The sequence below is a fragment of the Schistocerca piceifrons genome, chromosome 2 (assembly GCF_021461385.2).
Source record: "Schistocerca piceifrons isolate TAMUIC-IGC-003096 chromosome 2, iqSchPice1.1, whole genome shotgun sequence".
In the NCBI taxonomy this organism is placed as follows: Eukaryota; Metazoa; Arthropoda; class Insecta; order Orthoptera; family Acrididae; genus Schistocerca; species Schistocerca piceifrons.
In genome coordinates, this window is record NC_060139.1 from 1,100,653,909 (window position 1) to 1,100,673,123 (window position 19,215).

At 44.8% G+C, this 19,215-nt stretch overlaps 2 protein-coding genes across 3 annotated transcripts in view; one reads left to right on the top strand and one right to left on the bottom strand.

Annotated features, from left to right (window-relative positions):
* Positions 1–19,215, bottom strand: part of LOC124774944 — a 202,443-nt gene that overhangs the window by 140,203 nt on the left and 43,025 nt on the right. For both annotated transcript variants that reach the window (XM_047249647.1, XM_047249648.1), the window contains exon 2: positions 12,521–12,635. In XM_047249647.1, coding sequence (XP_047105603.1) covers positions 12,521–12,633 — 113 coding nt within the window. In that variant the 5' untranslated portion in view covers positions 12,634–12,635. The remainder of the gene's footprint in view (positions 1–12,520; positions 12,636–19,215) is intronic.
* LOC124776161 (trichohyalin-like) overlaps positions 15,409–19,215 on the top strand; it is a 191,909-nt gene continuing 188,102 nt past the window's right edge. Inside the window, exon 1 of the mRNA XM_047251000.1 lies at positions 15,409–15,486. Within this exon, the coding sequence (XP_047106956.1) occupies positions 15,409–15,486 (78 nt within the window). The remainder of the gene's footprint in view (positions 15,487–19,215) is intronic.

A 19,215-nucleotide genomic window follows, 5' to 3' on the forward strand; every position in this document is an offset into this window, starting at 1 on the left:
AGAGGAACAAAATGACAAGGAAGATAGGAAACCAGGTGCATAGCCAGGTCAACATAAGTAAGAAAACAGAAAGGGGAGCTGGGAAGGTAGTAGGATTGGGGCGGGAGGGGGGGCATGGAAGTTTCTAACCCAAATGCAGAAATCATCCACATACAGGGCAGGGGCGACCAAGGGACCGACAGAGGCCACAAGTTCATATGCCACACACGATCTCACAAAAGAACTGTGAGCCCCCTGGTGTGTGACTGGACTAGCATGTGGCATCGCAACATGAAGACTTGCCCAAATTTCATACATTTGAATCATCTCACAGGGTGGGCCAGCGAGGGGAGGGGGGCAGAGAACGGCCTCACGTCAGACTGGTGTACCATCACCTTGACCCTTTCAGGCAACAAATCACCCTCAAAGGGCAAGATGAAGACCTCAGTAGCAACCTTATTGTCCTACGCTCCCTATGGACACGACAAAGTGTGCACCCCTTTGCTCCAAGTTGACATGTAGATCATCATCGCACAGCAAAATGGGAAAGGATGCTGTGAACAATAATGTATAGGTTATCATGGTGAGGGATAGAAACCAGAGTGTTATCCAGCTTGTTACAAGCAAGCAATGCCCTTGACTGGGCAGGGGATGACTTCCAGAGAGATGTTCTCTACAGTCTCCACAAAGAATAAAGGGTTGGTGATAAAAAAGAATTCCCATCTGTCCTTGTGGAAACAAGGAACTGGGGAGAGTTTTACTCTGCTTGTCACTTAGCCCAACATTCCTCCCACAGTGTTGCCATGGTAGGAAATATTTTGGGATTATATCTCTCTGCACTGAGAGAGTTTTTTCCTTCTGAAGAGATTACTGGGGCCATATGACCACCAACAGGACAAAGCTTCATATGCAAGCCATCCACCATGGTGCCACACACTCCAAATGGGCACTCTCCCCATGGGTGCCACCCAGTCTCAGCAATGGCTATCTGTCCAGTAACTCACTGTTCCGAATCTCCTTACTCCAGTCTTGATGGGCACATACTCCTTGGCATACATGATATCAGCTCAGGCATCAACAGTGAGATCCCTTTATGGTCAGGGGGGCACCACCGTGCAGTAATTTATGACTCCAACAGCATCGCTACCGTGCTATGTTTGGGGTATACCATCTCAATGGAAAGGCAGGCTGCCAGGATGGAAATGTACAAAGGTGGAACAGACTCCACATTGGGTGACGTTCCCTGCAACATCTGCACTTTTGAAAAAAGTGGCAGGTCTAACCAAACAATAGGGACCATGTATTTGTTAATGAAAACGTGTAGAGAACACCACAAGTGAAATAGGAAACTAGGGTCATAAATCATGTACCAGGGCAAAGAGGGATATACCAGGAAGACCATCCGACAAAGTGGAGGGGGAAAGGCATAGTGGAAGTATAGGTTTGCAGTACAGAGAAGGAAGTATTGCTGCAAAGGCTGGGGTCCTGTGGTACCCAAGCACATGGTCACAGAAAACTTGTGAGCATCCTGGGGATTTCTAGATTTCCTGGTATCACTATTTTAAACTGATAGACTGTATACAGCTAGTCTTTTTGTAGCAAACTCACTGATGCTTGGACAGTACCCTTCCAGAGCCAGTAAATAACAGTCACCTGCTCAGACACTCCATTTCATTTTTTGTCTTTAGCTGCTTCTTTCCTCTTTAGGTGTTCTCAGTGCTGGTCTTTCTCCACCCCTTTATTTTCCTCAGAGATTTTGAAAGTGATAACAGTGGTTGCATACATCTTTTCTAGGTACACAAAAGCCTATGTTAAACTCTGTATTGAATATTTGTCTGTCGAGCCAATATTTTTCAGAAGTAACTTGTTCCTCTTCACAAAGTTTCTTATACAGGTCACACATTATCTGTATATTCAGATCACCTGGTAAGAATTGTCGCACAATAGGAATCAATTTTATAGAGTTTTATAATCTCTTCCTCGCCTCGTCCAATCTCCTTATACACGGACAATGACGACCTCTCTTACCAACAGTCAAAATTGTATTGCTGCTGCCTTTTCTTTATGTACTGCACAGATACACTACGTGTTCTACAGGATTCAGGTCAGGACTCTGTGCAGGCTAATTCATTACAGGGATGATGTTGTTGTGTAACCACACTGCCACAGGCCTTGCATTATGAACAGGTGCTCGAACATGTTGAAAGATTCAGTCACCATCCCTGAATTGCTCTTCAACAGTGGGAAGCAAGAAGGTGCTTAAAACATCAATGTACACCTGAGCTGTGACAGCGCCACACAAAACAAGGGGGCGCAAGCCCCCACCATGAAACTCACGACCACACCATAACACCACAGCCCCCACATTTTACTGTTGGCACTACACACACTGGCACACAACGTTCACCGGGCATTCAGCATACCCACACCCTGCTATTGGATTGCCACATTGTGTACTGTGATTAGTCACTCCACAGAAAGTTTTCCACTTGTGCCAGTTCTCTAGCACGTTTCGTATCCAGCACTATCAATAGCCACTTTTATTTCAGTTTCCGTCTGGTTCGGCCTGCGCAGGCGCTGAGGCGGCTGCTGCCCACTGGAGCGTTTTTCGCGAGGGGCCGCGTGCGCGCTCGGCTCAGCAGTTTGATTCGCACCAAGCTGGCAGTATTTTTGCCTTCCACCCTGGCACGGAGGTGTGGTCTCTTTGATTTGGGCATTGGGCAGTGTGCCGTGTTGATGATGTGGTGTAGTGGACAACTGATGGATTCCCACACGAGATCGCTCGAGGTTCTCAGCCTCTGAGAAGGGTGCCACGATATCACTTGGGTTTCCGCACTCAGCAGTTGTAAGGACTGCAGGGCAGTTTTGGTGTGTGTTTGCTCTGTCCGGTCTGTGTGGTGGGGTTCGTTTCACCTTACTTCAGCTGCTTCATATTTTCTGCGTGCTTCGGTTTTAGCCGGAGTCTGGGTGTCGAGTTTTCTGCTGGTGTGTCGTCTGTTTTCCCGCCCAGGGTCGGGAGGGGGGGGGGGGGGGGGGTGGTCGTATATGTTGGTGGGAATTATTTAGCAGCGTGTGTTTTGCGTGGACCCAGTGTGCTCACGTGCCCTGTTTCTGAGTTGAAATTACTGTGGTCAGGCTGGCTCGATTGCTGGAGTGTGTGTTGTTGATTTTCTGGCTTGCTGGGGACTGCGCGCGCGCGCCTGTTCCGTTTGTGATGTGGCAGCAGTCTGATATTTTTGTGTGTGCTTGTTAAGTTGCTAGCAACTGCTTTTAGCCTTGTGCTTACTTATTTTATTTAAATTGCTGGGCATTGTTATTTGTAGTGTCAATTAAGCCTAAGACGATGTCCAAGGTGCTAGCAATTGATTTTAGCCTCGTGTGTACTTAATCCTATTGAAATTCTTGAGCATTGGCATTTGCTTGTTCTTTTACTCTTATTTATTTCTTGTGCCAGTTAGCCCTAAGATGATGTCAGACCTTTGTATCTGTCAACCTTATTTTGGCTACTAGCACTCGGGTGCAATACTGCCGGGCTTAGCCCGAATTTGTCATTAATTGATAGCTTTTATACTGTATTTTTAGTAGTAGGTTTGGCAAGTGCACTTGCATATGGTTTTTATTGTGTTATCGTCCACTCACCACTGTTCAATCGTCCAATGTTTATGCTCCTTACACCAAGCGAGGGGTCGTTTGGCATTTACCACCACAATAGGCTTACGAGCAGCCGCTCAACCACGAAATCCACGTTCTAGCCTCCCGCGTAACTGTCCTAGTACTTGCAGTGGATCCTGATGCAGTTTGGAATTCCTTTATGATGGTCTGGATAGATTTCTGCCTATTACACATTACGACCTCTTCAACTGTCGGTGGCCTGTCAGTCAACAGATGAGGTTGGCCTGTACGCTTTTTTGCTGTACGTGTCCCCTCACATTTCCACCTCACTTTCATATTGGAAACAGTGGACCTAGGGATGTTTAGGAGTGTGGAAATCTCATGTACCGATGTATGACAAGTGACACCCAATGACCTGACTACGTTCAAAGTTGGTGAGTTCTGCAGAGTGCCACATTCTGCTCTCTCACGGTGTAATGACCAGTGAGGTCGCTGATATGCAGTACCTGGCAGTACGACGCACCTAATATGAAAAACTTAGGTTTTCCCCTTTTAATCTCGTCACCACAGCCCATTCGCTCAAAGTAAAGGTCCTGCTAAACACTGCCTCTGAAATCTCTTGTGTAGCCAAGGAAAGGCTCCACTACTTCATATTCTGCACATGTTATTGGAGCAAAAGAGGATAACTTCTTTTATCACGAAAAAGCATGACCTTTACTTTCCTTTTACAAACACACATGCCCTCCGATGGGTGTACAGATCATTAGAGTGACTCATGAATTTGAGAAGAACACAACTTTACTTACAAGATACACCTCGAAGCCTCAACATGACACTAGAGATTATAAAATATTTCATTTGTCACACAAATATCTCTTCTTTTCTTTTCATTATCAGAGAGTGCAGTTGCTCTTCGACAGTCTTGCCACCGACAAGCCACAATGCCAAAACAAAAAGGCACCTCCCAGAGCAGGTGAAGCCATTTGTCATCAAACCTCGCCGTTTTCTCAATCTACACATTCTGTTTGATGTCTGCACATACGAAAACAAACACCTTTGCACAGTATATGTTCCGCGACTTACTCCTCGCTTAATATTATTCTGTCATGATCACCTTTCCGTGTACTACACGGCGTGAGTGACATGTCGTTTGCCTAAACTGTATGTAACACTTCACTGGCACTTTGTTCTTGGCAGTGTGTATGTCTCTCCTGAAGTCTATTCATTTTTCTTATATTTATTCTCCACTTGTCTGTGTTCTTACTGCTTTTTCTCATTTTGCTTTCCTTTTTGACTATTTTCTCCGTCAGACTGCATAGGTACTTTATCATTAGAATCAACAGTCAATTTACTTATTCCTTGTGCATGTTTGTTAACATCACAAAATCTTTGCTCAGATAAACTGAATAACCAGGACCAAACAGCTGTTTTGTCAATGAAGAGGAATCTGTGCAATTTACCCCCTTTGCTAAATTGACTGGAATGAAGACGATCATATTATTGATGTTAGTGCCGTAGCAATCATCACATAACACTCCGAATCTCACCCAGACCTGCCCGGTTACGATTACAGTATGTGATGCTTATGGCCAAATCTACCATTTTACCAAAGAGAAATATGGCCCAAAGTCTGCTGATGGCAACTTCTCTTGCTGTACAAGTGCAGGAAAACTGTAGTATGTGAAATGAGCTGCACACAAATGTATTTCCACATTTACTTCATAAATTAAGGAGTCAGAAGAATAAATACTGATACATATTGCCAATCCCACCCTTGTCTCTATAAACTTGCAACTCACATGCAGTAACAGGGTGTATACGTGGACAAGGAAAAAAATTCCCGGATTTTTCCCGGTTAAAAACACACATTCTCCCGGGTGAAGAAAGAAAAAAAAAACAACTTTTTCCGTGTTACGTGACATATTTTCCCTACGAAACTTATCAATCCTTTGAACGGTTATGATATAATACACGGGCTTTGAATTTCCCGGCACTTTTGGAAATATCTTTGATGTGCAACAATGTGTACGCTGCATATTTTCATATTACGGAAGTATACATTAGAATTCCACCAAACACTGCATGTTACTTTCCGAATCATTGGAATCAAGATTGAGATGCGCTTCTGTAAGCCAGTCATAGCTCATGTCACGTGATCTCGACAGCCGATGACGGCGGATATTCAGAGCATGGGACACGTGATGTAGTCAGCCAACAGCAACATCACTGTTACGTAGCACGAACACACAAACAGGGAAAGTTGATAGTTTAAATTAGTATGCATAGTGTTGCTACAAGAAAAACAAAGCGTTCACACATAATATTGGTCTCTAATGTTAATAAACTGCAAGAGAAGTTAAGCTTTTGCATATAATGTTGATATTTTTTGCGCGTGTTACACTTTAAGATATATCAGACAAATGAGCCAGTAAAATTTTTAATAGTGACATAAATGTCTGATCATGGTTCGAAATTCTTCTAAATGGTCCGCCATCAAAGAGTTGATTTTTAAATGAGAGTCAAACGCTCTGTGATTTAAGAAATTCATGGTACATTGTCGCACAGTTGAACTAACGTAAAAGGATATTTACTTTTAAAGTAATGCTTTTCAAACCACTATTCGCAATATTTTCTCGCGACTTGTTAGAAATAGGTTCGTTTCAGCAGTTGCCTGAGAGCGCAGATAACAGGCAACACCGCTCTTGCGCAGCTACCATAATGTAGGAAGCCCGTATGTACGTACGTATAAAACATTGAAAGATAATACATTATGTCATAAAAGAAACAAGACATCAAAGGATACTCCAAGAGCATCGGGATTTCGCGAACCGTACTTAAATGTGCACATTTAAACTGCATACTTAAAGTGCACATTCGTATGTCCAGATTCCCAATGAAGTAGACCTCGATCTGATATTAAGTTTTTCAGTGTGGTTTTCGGGATTTAAATTTTCTTGGAGCAACAGTATTGTATTACATCATGTTTGGTTCTTTATTATGGCATAATGCCATACGTGCTAGAAGATGAAAACATGCACTTGAAATGCAGAGAGCAGTTGAAACTAGCCAGTACTGTGGAATTAAATATTTCATATCAAATGCAATTGACTGCCTCTGCGGAACAGGTTAATAAAAGTCAAATGTCTTTAGCAAACAGACAAAAATAACTTCACTGTCATGAAAGGTGGAAATAAAATTTGAAACTAATATTTTAGCCTTCCGTAATTATGTGAATGTATTTTAATTCACTTGATATCTCCCGGCCACAGATATCCGTTTTGTTTTCATTTGACGTGAGAGTAGACGAAAGAGAAACAGCAAAATCACTAAATGTAAACACCGGTCACGTGGAAACTACCCACTATAACTCCGACTGCTCTGCGCATCGGCCCCGGATCTCCGACATTTGCTAACCGGGTCAATACTAAACAAAACAAAAAACAATCGAATTTTCAAAAATATGTTCATCTTGTAGCGCACATCTTTCTGAAAAGTCTGAAACACAACCAACTTCTATCGCACATCCCTGTATTTCGCTCTGTGGAATTTAAACGTGTATATCTTTTAATGAATGCCATCAAACTATATTCAGGGCAGTGGAAATTCAAATGTCCTGTGATGCCTCCTGTTCCCAGTCAGCCTGTTGGACAGCCTGCCCCACTAAAAAAAAAAAAAAAAAAAAAAAAAAAAAAAAAAAAAAAAAAAAAAACCCCTCGCAATTAATAGCGAATGGGATTATTTGTAATCGGGAGAACAAGAACTCTTCAGAAAATTTGCACTCTTTATTGCCTATTAGCTAACAGCTTGCTGTTTTATGTGTAATAAAATTAAATATAGGATACATAAAACCAATAGACACACGAGCCAAGCAATAAACTACACATCTCTTCAATTAGCTCCTAGCATTTTTTTTCTATCTAATCTGGTTACAGCTTTACATGGCGTGGTTTCCTTTCTGCGAGAGAATCTATTACCTCATCAAATTTCATAAAACGTTTTGCTGCATGAAAAATCGAAATGTCGTAATCTAAAACCGAAAAAACTGTCAATACAAATAATACCCAAGACTGGTGTGGTTTCTCAATCTGATTATGTCTATTTTGTCACTGTCTGCTAGATAAAACAAAATAGGTATTTCTAATATTGCAGAAATTTTGTAAGACACATCTAATAAACGAAACTGTTTTGGCACAAATGGTCATTTTTATAACACGACAGAATATAATTCACAAAGCACCAATATCAAATGCCTATGAGGCCTACTACAAGCAAAAAGCTTTGTGTTAGGAAATAGTTTCACATTTCATTCATACGCACAAGTGTCAAGCACGAGATCAAAAATTAGTATTACGAAATTTTTATGTAAGTTTGGAATTGTCTTATTCTTCCATAATTTGTGTGATGTCCCCGTTTCTTCTCCTTCCTCATTCTAACAATCTTGTCATCACCAATTCTGTAGCTATTCCTGCCATTGTCAAAATTTGTTCGCCGATTAACTTCACAAACCCTGGCAGAATCACAGGTTTAGTTATCCCGCGATTATTCTCCGGTTAGACGCTGTTACATGTTCGTACAACACGTTTTCCGCGTTACTTCCAGGATATACCGTATTTACTCGAATCTAAGCCGCACTCTAATCTAAGCCGCACCTGAAAAATGAGACTAAATCATGGAAAAAAATCCCCAAATTTAAGCCGCACCTGAAATTTGAGACTCGAAATTCAAGGGGAGAGAAAAGTTTTAGACCGCACCTCCAAATCGAAACAAAGTTAGGCCATTGTAACACGAGACACAATTTAGGTCGAATGGATGATGATACAGCTACAGTAGTATGGTTCGAGTCTTAAGCTTAACAGTTAAGCTTTACCAAGTAGCAATTACTATGTGTCAGGCACTCCGTCCGTATTTATACGGGTACCCTTCCTTTTTGACGTGCTTCGTCTGGTTTGAATCGATTGCTTATTTTTCTTTGATCTGGTAAGTGCCGTTCTCCATGTTATAGGTGTTTACGTCACTAAGCTGAAAATGCATTATTGTACTGTGTCATGCATTGTTTGTTGCATTCTGATCATGAGTGTTTACGACCTGTCGTCGCTCACGACATGGCATGCTTTTGGAGCGCTACCGCCCCTTACAATTAAAAAAAAAAAAAAGAGAGGAATTGTCTCATTAGCGAAACGATGGCAACAGACTATTTGTTGTTACTTACACTGGTGCTTTCTTTCATAATGATCAACAAGAACCGAATAATAGGCTGCGTATGATAGAAGATGTTCTGAACGAGAGTTTAGCGAAAAATTTTCTCCGTTTGAAAATCTTTGCAGACGCCTCTTTAATACATTACATTCTGCACAGAAATTACAGTCATCTTAGACTTAAAAAACCTAGTCAGTTGCCATGCATCATTTCTGACTATATCACTATTCAGCATAAGAATAATATGAATATAAACATGACATGATATGTATATTCTTTCGCGTTTGCTGTTGTCTCATTCTAGTTTCGTAGCTTATTAGGCAGACAGAATTTAAATGAGATAGCAGCAAACACGAAAGAATACATGGCATAGTGTTTACATTCTTGTACCTTTTCTTTTAATTTATTTAGGCCTACTGACGCAGAGGTTTTGCGCCAGTATTTATCTTTGTGCCTGCAAAGCATGTCCGTGTAGCGCTACATATATTCGACGGCAGAAGTTAGTTGTGGTGGCACCTACCAACATTTTTCAGAACTTCTGCTTACTTTGCACTCGATTCTAAGCCGCAGGCGGTTTTTTGGATTACAAAAACCGGAAAAAAGTGCGGCTTAGATTCGAGTAAATACAGTAACTTAAGCGGCTGACAACTGGTCCTTACTAGTGTAGTGATCTGGCCAAAAATTTTCTGTCAAAATTTCATTTTCTTGAATGCACCGAGAAGATAATACGTAATCTTTCTCACCTGTTCTTCCTGTTAGTCATTTATTTCCATTCTGGCGGGATGAATATACGGATTTCGCTAGTAATTATAACAACGCCGATCATTCGCAAATCCAATCAACCACATAATCAGATAGCTATTGGCATTCATTCATCCATTCGGCTAACTCCGCTCAGCTCGTGTAGCCCCGTCGCCTTGCCTGTGGAACGTTTATTTCTAGATGCGACGAGGATTCTGACAGAGGCATCACGTACACTATGCACGCAATCAAAAATCAACTTATGATTCATTCAGAAATCAACTTAAAATGTGTTCAAAAATGTTCGAAAACCAACAGGGATGCGTTTCAAAATCATAAATAATTAATAGACCAATGTGCGCTGGATGCTAGGCACTTTGTGAAACAAGTTTCCCCCCTCCCCCCCTCAAGAATATGAATTTGGAGCCCCCTTTTCCCGGCAGCATCTAGCAGCTTGCTGCGACTGCTTGCACAGCCAACACCCACATTCCTGTAGCCGGAAGCAGGAGAATCTACTACTAAAACGCGACTCAACTGCGCATGCGCATGAGCCCGCTCGTAACTGCTAAAACAAATCTAATGTAAACAGCTATGACTTCACGCTCATCGGAGGTAATTTGTTGTTATGAAGCATTGCATAGTCTTCCTAAAGCCTTTGACATTTTGCTGTTGGCACACGCTTGCATGAGCACTGAGTGTCGTCGTTGTATATGGCACATTTCCTTTGTAATTTAAGTTTTCTTTTTTTCTCTCGTTTATATTTTATTGTTGAAGTATTATTCTACAGTAGCGGGATACAGTAATATCCTTTGTTAGAGTATTGGTTCTTACCAGTCAAAATTACAAAAATTTAACAGAACTAAAACAATGAAAAATTCCCGGAATCCTAAAAAATTCCCGGGTTTTTCCCAGATCTCGCGGTTGTCCCGGGTCGTATACACCCTGAGTAACTTATTCTTGCCAGGAGAATAGATGGAGACATGTAATTTTGGCATGTGCAGCCAATTACTGTGAGAATACACATAAAAAAAGCTGAAAATCTCAGTTTTGAAGATACAGTCCTCTAATTCTTAAACAACGATACGTATTTATCTAGAGATGGTGGGTTTGAGCTTTAAACACATCTCTTCCAAATCTGTAAGATCAATTCATTGTAAGTAGCATGTTACGTCTGTATCAGTTTCACCAAATGTAGATAATTTTCGGGCTCTCTCAGACAAAATTTTTGTTTTCGTGACTGTCACTGCAATTTGAGCACATGCGGTGGCTGATATTCCCATTTCATAATGTTCACAAAAGCCCCAATTCTGTTCTGGTAACAGTAATGGTAACAACACTGAAATCGTCAGACACCTTCAGCACACATCGCGGATTACCCACAAAAATTTTGAAAGAACCAATTGCAAAAGTAACATTTTTGTCCAGTTTCTCCTACATTACCCTGTAGATTACACAGACCACGATCTGATTCAAGTGTGTATGGCATTTCTTGCACGATACAAACTGAATATACTCTGCAAGCACATTGGAAACAGATGTTATGGTCCGTCATTTGTGAACACAAATAATTCCCTACTGAAATTACTACACAGTCAGCCTCTTCCATTAATTTTATTTCTTTCGAGTAAAACCTAAACACATCATGCACAATTTGGAATGACATCCAATTGTTTTTTAAAGTCATGACTGCTCTTGGAAAAACTGATCTCCACTTTCACATAGTATTTTATTTATAAGATTAATATTTCATTAATAGCTTCTCAATATGATCCACACAGTAAATTATCTTCCACAAATGAAGTAATACAAGGAAAAATGGATATGGTTTAGCTAAAATAAATTATGGGATGTGTATTACCTTCACTGAAAAGTTCCAAAAGCTACACTGGTGCCTCATTCTTTGAGCTGCAGCACTGCTTTGTGAAGTGACGTACACTGAGGTGACAGTGATGTGCACTTGTATGGACAGTGGTAGTATTGTGTATACCAAGTATAAAAGAGTAGTGCATTTGCAGAGCTGTCGTTTGTACTTATGTGATTCATACAAAATGTTTCCGATGTGATTACGGCCACCTGAGGAATTAAGAGACTCTGAAAGAAGATAGGTAGTTGGAGCTAGACCCATAGGACACCACTTCAGACATCAGATGGTTCATTATTCTGAGATCTGTAGTGTCGAGAGTGTCATTTGCTTACTGTTGTCAGTGCTGACAGACAAGCAACATTGCACGAAATAAAGTCAACAAAGGATGTACGACAATCCTGCCCATTAGGACAGTGCGGCAAAATCTGGCATCTGTGGGCTACGGCAGCAGACGATTCACGAGTGCTACTGCCGACAGCACAACATCGCCCACAGTGCCTCCCTGTGCTCGCAATCTTATCGGTCGGTCCCTAGACGACAAACATTGTAGCCCAGTCACACACATCCCGAATTCAATAAGCAGGGTTCGAGTGTGATGTAGACACCGTGAAAATGTGGAGCCAAGTTGTCAACAATGCACTGTGCAAGCTGGTGGTGGCTCCATAACAGTGTGGGCTGTGTTTACACGGAATGGAGTGGGTCGTCTGGTCCAACTGAACAGATCATTGACTGCAAATGGTTAAGGTCAGCTATTTTGAGACCATTTGTACCCATTTGTGGATTTTACGTTACCAGACAACGATGGAATTTTTGTGGATGACAGTGCCCTATTTAACCAGAAAACAACTGTCTGCAATCAGTTTGGAGAACATTCTTGACAGTTTGGGCATTACAGATGGCTACAAAGAGCACAGCTCAGTATTTATACAGGGGACTTCCGACAGTTTGACGAGTCCACACCGAGTTGACTTGCCGCACTACAGTAGGCAAAATGAGGTCCGACCAATTATTAGGTTGTGTACTGTGACTCGTCACATCACTGTATCTCTTTCACACTCCAAATTATTTAATTGCAGGTGCTCTACTACATAACTGATGTATATTGTTATATTTTATCCATAATAATACCTTCCCATGTCAAATGGGTCAATCAGTCCTGTTTCCACAGTGCCTTTAGCACAGCTTATCAACGGTTGTACACACAAGACGAAAGCACTGATCCAGAATACGAACAGGGCCATATCTGCAAGAGAGAATTATGAAAAATTACTTATTTGAATATTTTGTTATTTTGATTTAGTGAATTAATTAAAACACACAATGAAATTGTTGGAATGGGAACAGGAAAGGGGCTGGACGGATGAGGACAGTGACTAAGGTTGAAGCCAAGAGGAACCTTACGGGAACATAGGATGTATTGCAGGGAAAGTTCCCACCTGCGCAGTTCAGAACAGCTGTTGTTGGTGGGAAGGATCCATATGGCACAGGCTGTGAAGCAGTCACCGAAATGAAGGATGTCGTGTTTGGCAGCGTGTTCAGCAACAGGGTGGTCCAGTTGTTTCTTTGTCACAGTTTGTCTGTGGCCACTCATGCGGACAGACAGCTTGTTGATTGAGATTTTCACTCTGCAGCGGAGTGTGGGCTGATACGAAACTTCCTGGTAGATTAAAACTAAGTGCCGGACCAAGACTCATATTTGGGACCTTTGCCTTTCGCAGGCAAGCGCTCTACCATCTGAGCTACCCAAGCACGACTCACTATCCATCCTCACAGGTTTACTTCTGCCAGTACCTCGTCTTCTACCTTCCAAACTTTACAGAAGCGGAAACATTCCCCAAGCTCTGGCTAAGCCAAGTCTCTGCAATATCCTTTCTTTCAGGTTTGCTAGTTCTGCAAGGCTCGCAGAAGAGCTGCTGTAAAGTTTGGAAGGTAGGAGACGATGCACTGGCAGAAGTAAACCTGTGAGGACGAGGCGTGAATCATGCTCGTGTAGCTCAGATGGTAGAGCACTTGTCCGCGAAAGGCAAAGGTCCCGAGTTCGAGTTTCAGTCCGACACACAGTTTTAATCTTCCAGGAAGTTTCAGCTTGTTGATTGGCATGCCCACATAGAATGCAGCACAGTGGTTGCAGCTTAGCCTGTAGACCACATGACTGCTTTCACAGGCCTCTGACAGGATAGGTGGTTTTTTGTGGGGTTTTAGGGCACTCAACTACTACGGTCATTAGCGCCCAGTCACAAATGTAAGTGCACATATAATTTGGTGAAACTCAAGGGGGGAACACCAGGAAGTTCTTACAAAGATGCAGATAAAATAATTATAAGAGTTAGATGTCTTTGGGCAAGTCCGTCAAAGTAATAAAAGGAAGAACACGAGCAGCTGCTCGAGTGTCATCAGCTAAAATTTCCGGTAAGATAGATGGTAGAGACAGGACAACACAAGATTGATTAAAATGGGGACAACGATAAAACATGGCGCACTGTCAATGCATGACCACAAGGGCACAGCTGGGCGGGGTCACCAGATAGCAGGTAGCGGTGGCTAAACCGGCAATGCCCAATCCGCAACCTGGCCAAAATGACCACCTCTCGCCGAGATGGTCAGGAGGAGGTTGTCCAAGCTGTTGGGAAGTGTTTTATGGCCCGGAGCTTATTTCCTTGAAGTGACGACCAAGTATCCCACCATAATGACACAAGCCTCCTACAAACAACCCCACTAATGTCTGACGATGGGACACAAAGGGAGGCTGGCCGAGGTAGGAGGACTGCAGCCTTGGCCGCAGCATCAGCAGCCTCATTCCCAAGCACTCTTACATGGCCTGGAACCCACATAAAGCTAAAAGGAGAGCCACAGAAAGCTGAAAAGAGAACCAGTATCAGCAAAAGAATGGAGGGATTGCTGGATCCATTGCACCAAGGTATGGACCAGATATGGAGCTCCGAGGCTCTGAAGAGCACTAAGTGAATCAGAGCAGAGTACATACGGAGAATGGCAGTGGCGGCAGACATACTGAACAGCCTGATAAAGAGCAAAAAGCTCGGCCGTAAAGCTGGAACACTGGTCGAGGAGCCGGAATTAAAGGTGACGTCCCCGACAACAAAGGCACAGCCGACACCATCGTCAGTTTTGGAGCCATCAGTGTAAATAAAGGTGTTACTGGTGAGTCGCGCACGAAGTTCGACAAACCGTGAGCAATACACTGCAGCCGGAGTACCCTCCTTCAGGAGCGAGCTGAGGTCAAGATGAATGTGAATCAGAGCCAAGGTGGTGTTGGGCTCTCATCCACTCTGAAGGTGGTAGGGAGGGCAAAATCCAATTGTCGAAGCAGGCGACGAAAGCGGACTCCAGGGGGCAGCAGGGCAGACACATACAACCCATACTGACAATCGAGAAAATCGTCGAAGAAGGACTGATAAGAGGGGTGGTCGGGCATTGACAACAGCCGGCAGGCATACCGACAAAGCAGTATGTCACGCCGGTAGGTCAATGGTAATTTGGCAGCTTCAGCATAAAGACTCTCGACAGGACTAGTCTAGAATGCTCCAGTCGCAGGACGTAACCCCCGATGATGGATGGAGTTGAGACGGCGTAAGAGGGATGGCCGAGTAGACGAGGCTCCCATAACCCAGCTCTGATTGGACTATGGACCAATATAAGCGAAGCAGGACAGTGCGATCCGCTCCCCATGATGAACCACTAAGAACACGGAGGACATTAAGGGAACGTGTACAAAGGGCAGCCAAATAAGAGACATGCAGAGACCAACAAAGTTTCCTGTCCAATGTGAGCCCTAAAAACTTCGTTGGCTCCACAAATGGGAGAACAACGGGACCGAGATGTAAGGATGGTGGAAGGAATGCTTTATATTGCCAAAAGTTGATGCAAACCGTCTTCTCTTAAGAGAACCGGAAGCCATTAGCCACACTCCATGAGTATAGACTGTCAATTTTTTTTGTTGGGTTTAAGGGCACTCAACTGCTGAGGTCATTAGCGCCCAGTCACTGTTGTTAGAGCACATGGAATCTGGGAAAACTCAAGGGGATGGGGGGACACCAGAAGGACCTGACAAAGATGCAGATAAAATAAGTAAAAAGGTTAAATGTCTTTGGACAAGCCAGTTAAAGTTATAAAACGCAGAATACGAGCAGCTGCTCGAGCGTCATCAGCTAAAACATCCGGTAAAGTAGATGGCAGGGACGGGACAACACGAAATTGACTAAAACGGGGACACGACGATAAAACATGGCGCACTGTTAATGCCTGACCACAAGGGCACTGCGGGGCTGGGTCACCGGAGAGCAGGTAGCGGTGGCTAAACCGGCAATGCCCAATCCGCAACCTGGTCAGAAGGACCTCCTCGCGCCGAGATGGTCGGGAGGATGTTGTCCAAGCAGTTGGGAGCGGTTTTACTGCCCGGAGCTTGTTTCCTTGGAGGGATGACCAAGCATCCCACCACAACGACACAAGCCTCTTACACACGAACGTCAGATGACGGGACACAATGGGAGGCTGGCCGAGGCAGGAGGACTGCAGCCTTGGCTGCAGCATCCGCAGCCTCATTCCCAGGCACTCCTACATGTCCGGGAACCCACAGAAAGCTGACAGAACCACCATTATCAGCGAAAGAATGGAGGGACTGCTGTATCCATTGAATCAAGGGATGGACCGGATAGGGAGCTCCAAGGCTCTGAAGAGCACTGAGTGAGTCAGAGCAGAGTACATATGATGAATGGAGGTGGCGGCGGGCATACTGAACGGCCTGATGGAGAGCAAAAAGCTCGGCCGTAAAGCTGGAACATTGGTCGAGGAGCCGGTATTTAAAGGTGGCGGCCCCGACGACAAAGGCACAGCCGACACCATCGTCAGTTTTGGAGCCATCGATGTAAATAAAGGTGTGACCAGCAAGTCGAGCACGAAGTTCGACAAGCCGTGAGCAATACACTGCAGCCGGAGTACCCTCCTTCGGGAGTGAGCTGAGGTCGAGATAAATATGAACCGGAGCCTGGAGCCAAGGTGGTGTTGGGCTCTCACCCTCTCTGAAGGTGGTAGGGAGGGCAAAATCCAATTGTCGAAGCAGGCGACGGAAGTGGACTCCGGGGGGCAGCAGGGCAGACACATACAACCCGTACTGACGGTCAAGAGAATCGGCGAAGAAGGACTTGTAAGAGGGGTGGTCGGGCATAGACAACAGCCGGCAGGCATACCGACACAGCAGTACGTCGCGCCGGTAGGTCAATGGTAACTCGGCAGCTTCAACATAAAGACTCTCGACAGGACTAGTGTAGAAGGCTCCGGTCGCAAGACGTATCCCCCGATGGTGGATGGAGTTGAGCCGGCGTAAGAGGGATGGCCAAGCGGACGAGTAGACGAAGCTCCCATAATCCAGCTTCGATCGGACTATGGACCGATACAAGCGAAGCAGGACAGTGCGATCCGCTCCCCAAGATGAACCGCTAAGAACTCTGAGGACATTAAGGGAACGTGTACAACGGGCCGCCAAATAAGAGACATGTGGAGACCAACACAGGTTCCTGTCCAACGTGAGCCCTAGAAACTTAGTTGTGTCCATGAATGGGAGAGCAACAGGACCGAGATGTAAGGATGGCGGAAGGAACGCTTTATATCGCCGAAAGTTGATACAAACTGTCTTCTCTTCAGAGAACCGGAAGCCATTTGCCACGCTCCATGAGTAGAGGCTGTCTAGACAACACTGAAGGCAGCGCTCCAGGAGGCATGTTCTCTGGGCACTGCAGTAGATCGCGAAGTCATCGACAAAGAGAGAGCCTGAGACATTAGGTGGAATGCAATCCATAATTGGATTGATCGCGATGGCAAAAAGGGCTACACTCAAGACGGAGCCCTGAGGCACTCCGTTCTCCTGGAGGAAGACGTCGGACAATACGGAACCCACACGTACCCTAAACTTTCGATCCGTTAAAAAGGAATCAATAAAAAGGGGCAGGCGACCGCGTAGGCCCCACCTGTGCATAGTGCGGAGGATACCTCCTCTCCAACAGGTATCATAAGCCTTCTCCAAGTCGAAGAACACGGCACCGTTTGGCGCCGTCGCAAAAAGTTGTTAATGATGAATGTCGACAAGGTCACAAGGTGGTCAACAGTGGAGCGGTGGCGACGAAAACCGCATTGGACATTAGTAAGTAGTCGTCGAGATTCAAGAATCCAGACTAACCGAGCATTAACCATGCGCTCCATCACCTTACAGACACAGCTTGTAAGAGAAATGGGGCGGTAACTAGAAGGAAGGTGTCTATCCTTCCCGGGTTTGGGTATAGGAACAACGACGGTGCCACGCCAACGCATGGGGACCTGACCTTCGGTCCAGACGCAATTGTAGGTATGAAGAAGAAAGCTTTTGCCCGCCGGAGAAAGGTGTGCCAGCATCTGAACGTGAATGGCATCTGGCCCCGGAGCAGAGGACCGGGACAGTGCAAGCGCACGTTCGAGTTCCCGCATAGTAAAGGGGACATTATAAGTTTCCAGATTCAGCGAGTGGAAGGAAGGTCGCCGAGCCTCTTCTGCCTCTTTCCTGGGAAGGAAGGCAGGATGGTAATGGGCAGAGCTTGAAACCTCTGCGAAAAAGCGGCCAAAGGCGTTGGAGACAGCCACAGGATCAACAAGGACCTCATTACCTGAGGTCAGGCCAAGTACCGAGGAGTGGGCCTTAATGCCCGACAGCCGGCGCAGGCTACCCCAAACGACGGAAGAGGGAGTAAAACTGTTAAAGGAGCTTGTGAAAGAGGCCCAGCAAGCTTTTTTGCTGTCTTTGATGACTCTACGGCATTGCGCTCGGAGTCGTTTGTATTCAATACAATTCGCCAACGTAGGATGGCGGTGAAACGTGCGTAAAGCACGTCGTTGAGCACGGATAGCGTCCCTACAAGCCTCGTTCCACCAGGGGACGGAAACGAGACGTGAAGAAGAAGTAGTACGAGGAATGGAACGTTCGGCAGCATTGATGATAAGAGCCGTGAGGTATTCGACCTGACTGTCACAACTGGGAAAATCGTGGTCCGGAAAGGTCGCCAGGGAGGAGTACAGTCCCCAGTCAGCTTTCAGTATGTTCCAGCTCGAAGGACGTGGGGATGGGGTGTGGTGCAGGAGACGAACGACACAGGAGAAGTGGTCGCTCGAATAGGTGTCAGAAAGGACATACCACTCGAACCGATGGGCAAGAGTGGTAGAACAGATCGAGAGGTCCAAGTGGGAGTAGGTATGAGTAGAGTCCAAGAGGAAAGTCGGGGCGCCGGTATTGAGGCAGACAAGATTGAGATGGTTGAAGACATCCGCCAAGAGTGAGCCTCTTTGACAGGATGCAGGAGAGCCCCTAAGGGGATGATGGGCACTGAAGTCGCCAAACAATAAAAACGGCGGGGGAAGCTGAACGATCAGGTGCATCATGTCAGCCCGACTAACAGCAGATGACGGTGGAGTGTAGATGGTACAAACTGAAAAAGTAAAAGCAGAAAGAGTAATGCGGACAGCTATTGCTTGGAGTGGGGTGGTCAATGGGATGGGATGGTAATAGACATCATCCCGAATGAGCAACATGACCACACCATGAGCTGGGATACCGTCCACAGGGGTGAGGTCATACCGCTCCGGGGTATAGTGGGTAAAGGCAATATGGTCAGTCGGGTGCAACTTTGTTTCCTGGAGACCAAGGACGAGCGGACAGTGCAGGTGGAGGAGTAGTTGTAATTCCTCCAGATTAGATCGAATACCTCTTATGTTCCAATGAAACAACGCCATCGCTAGTCAAAAAGTTGGGGGGAACGAGACGGGGGAAGAGCTGGTCACCTCAA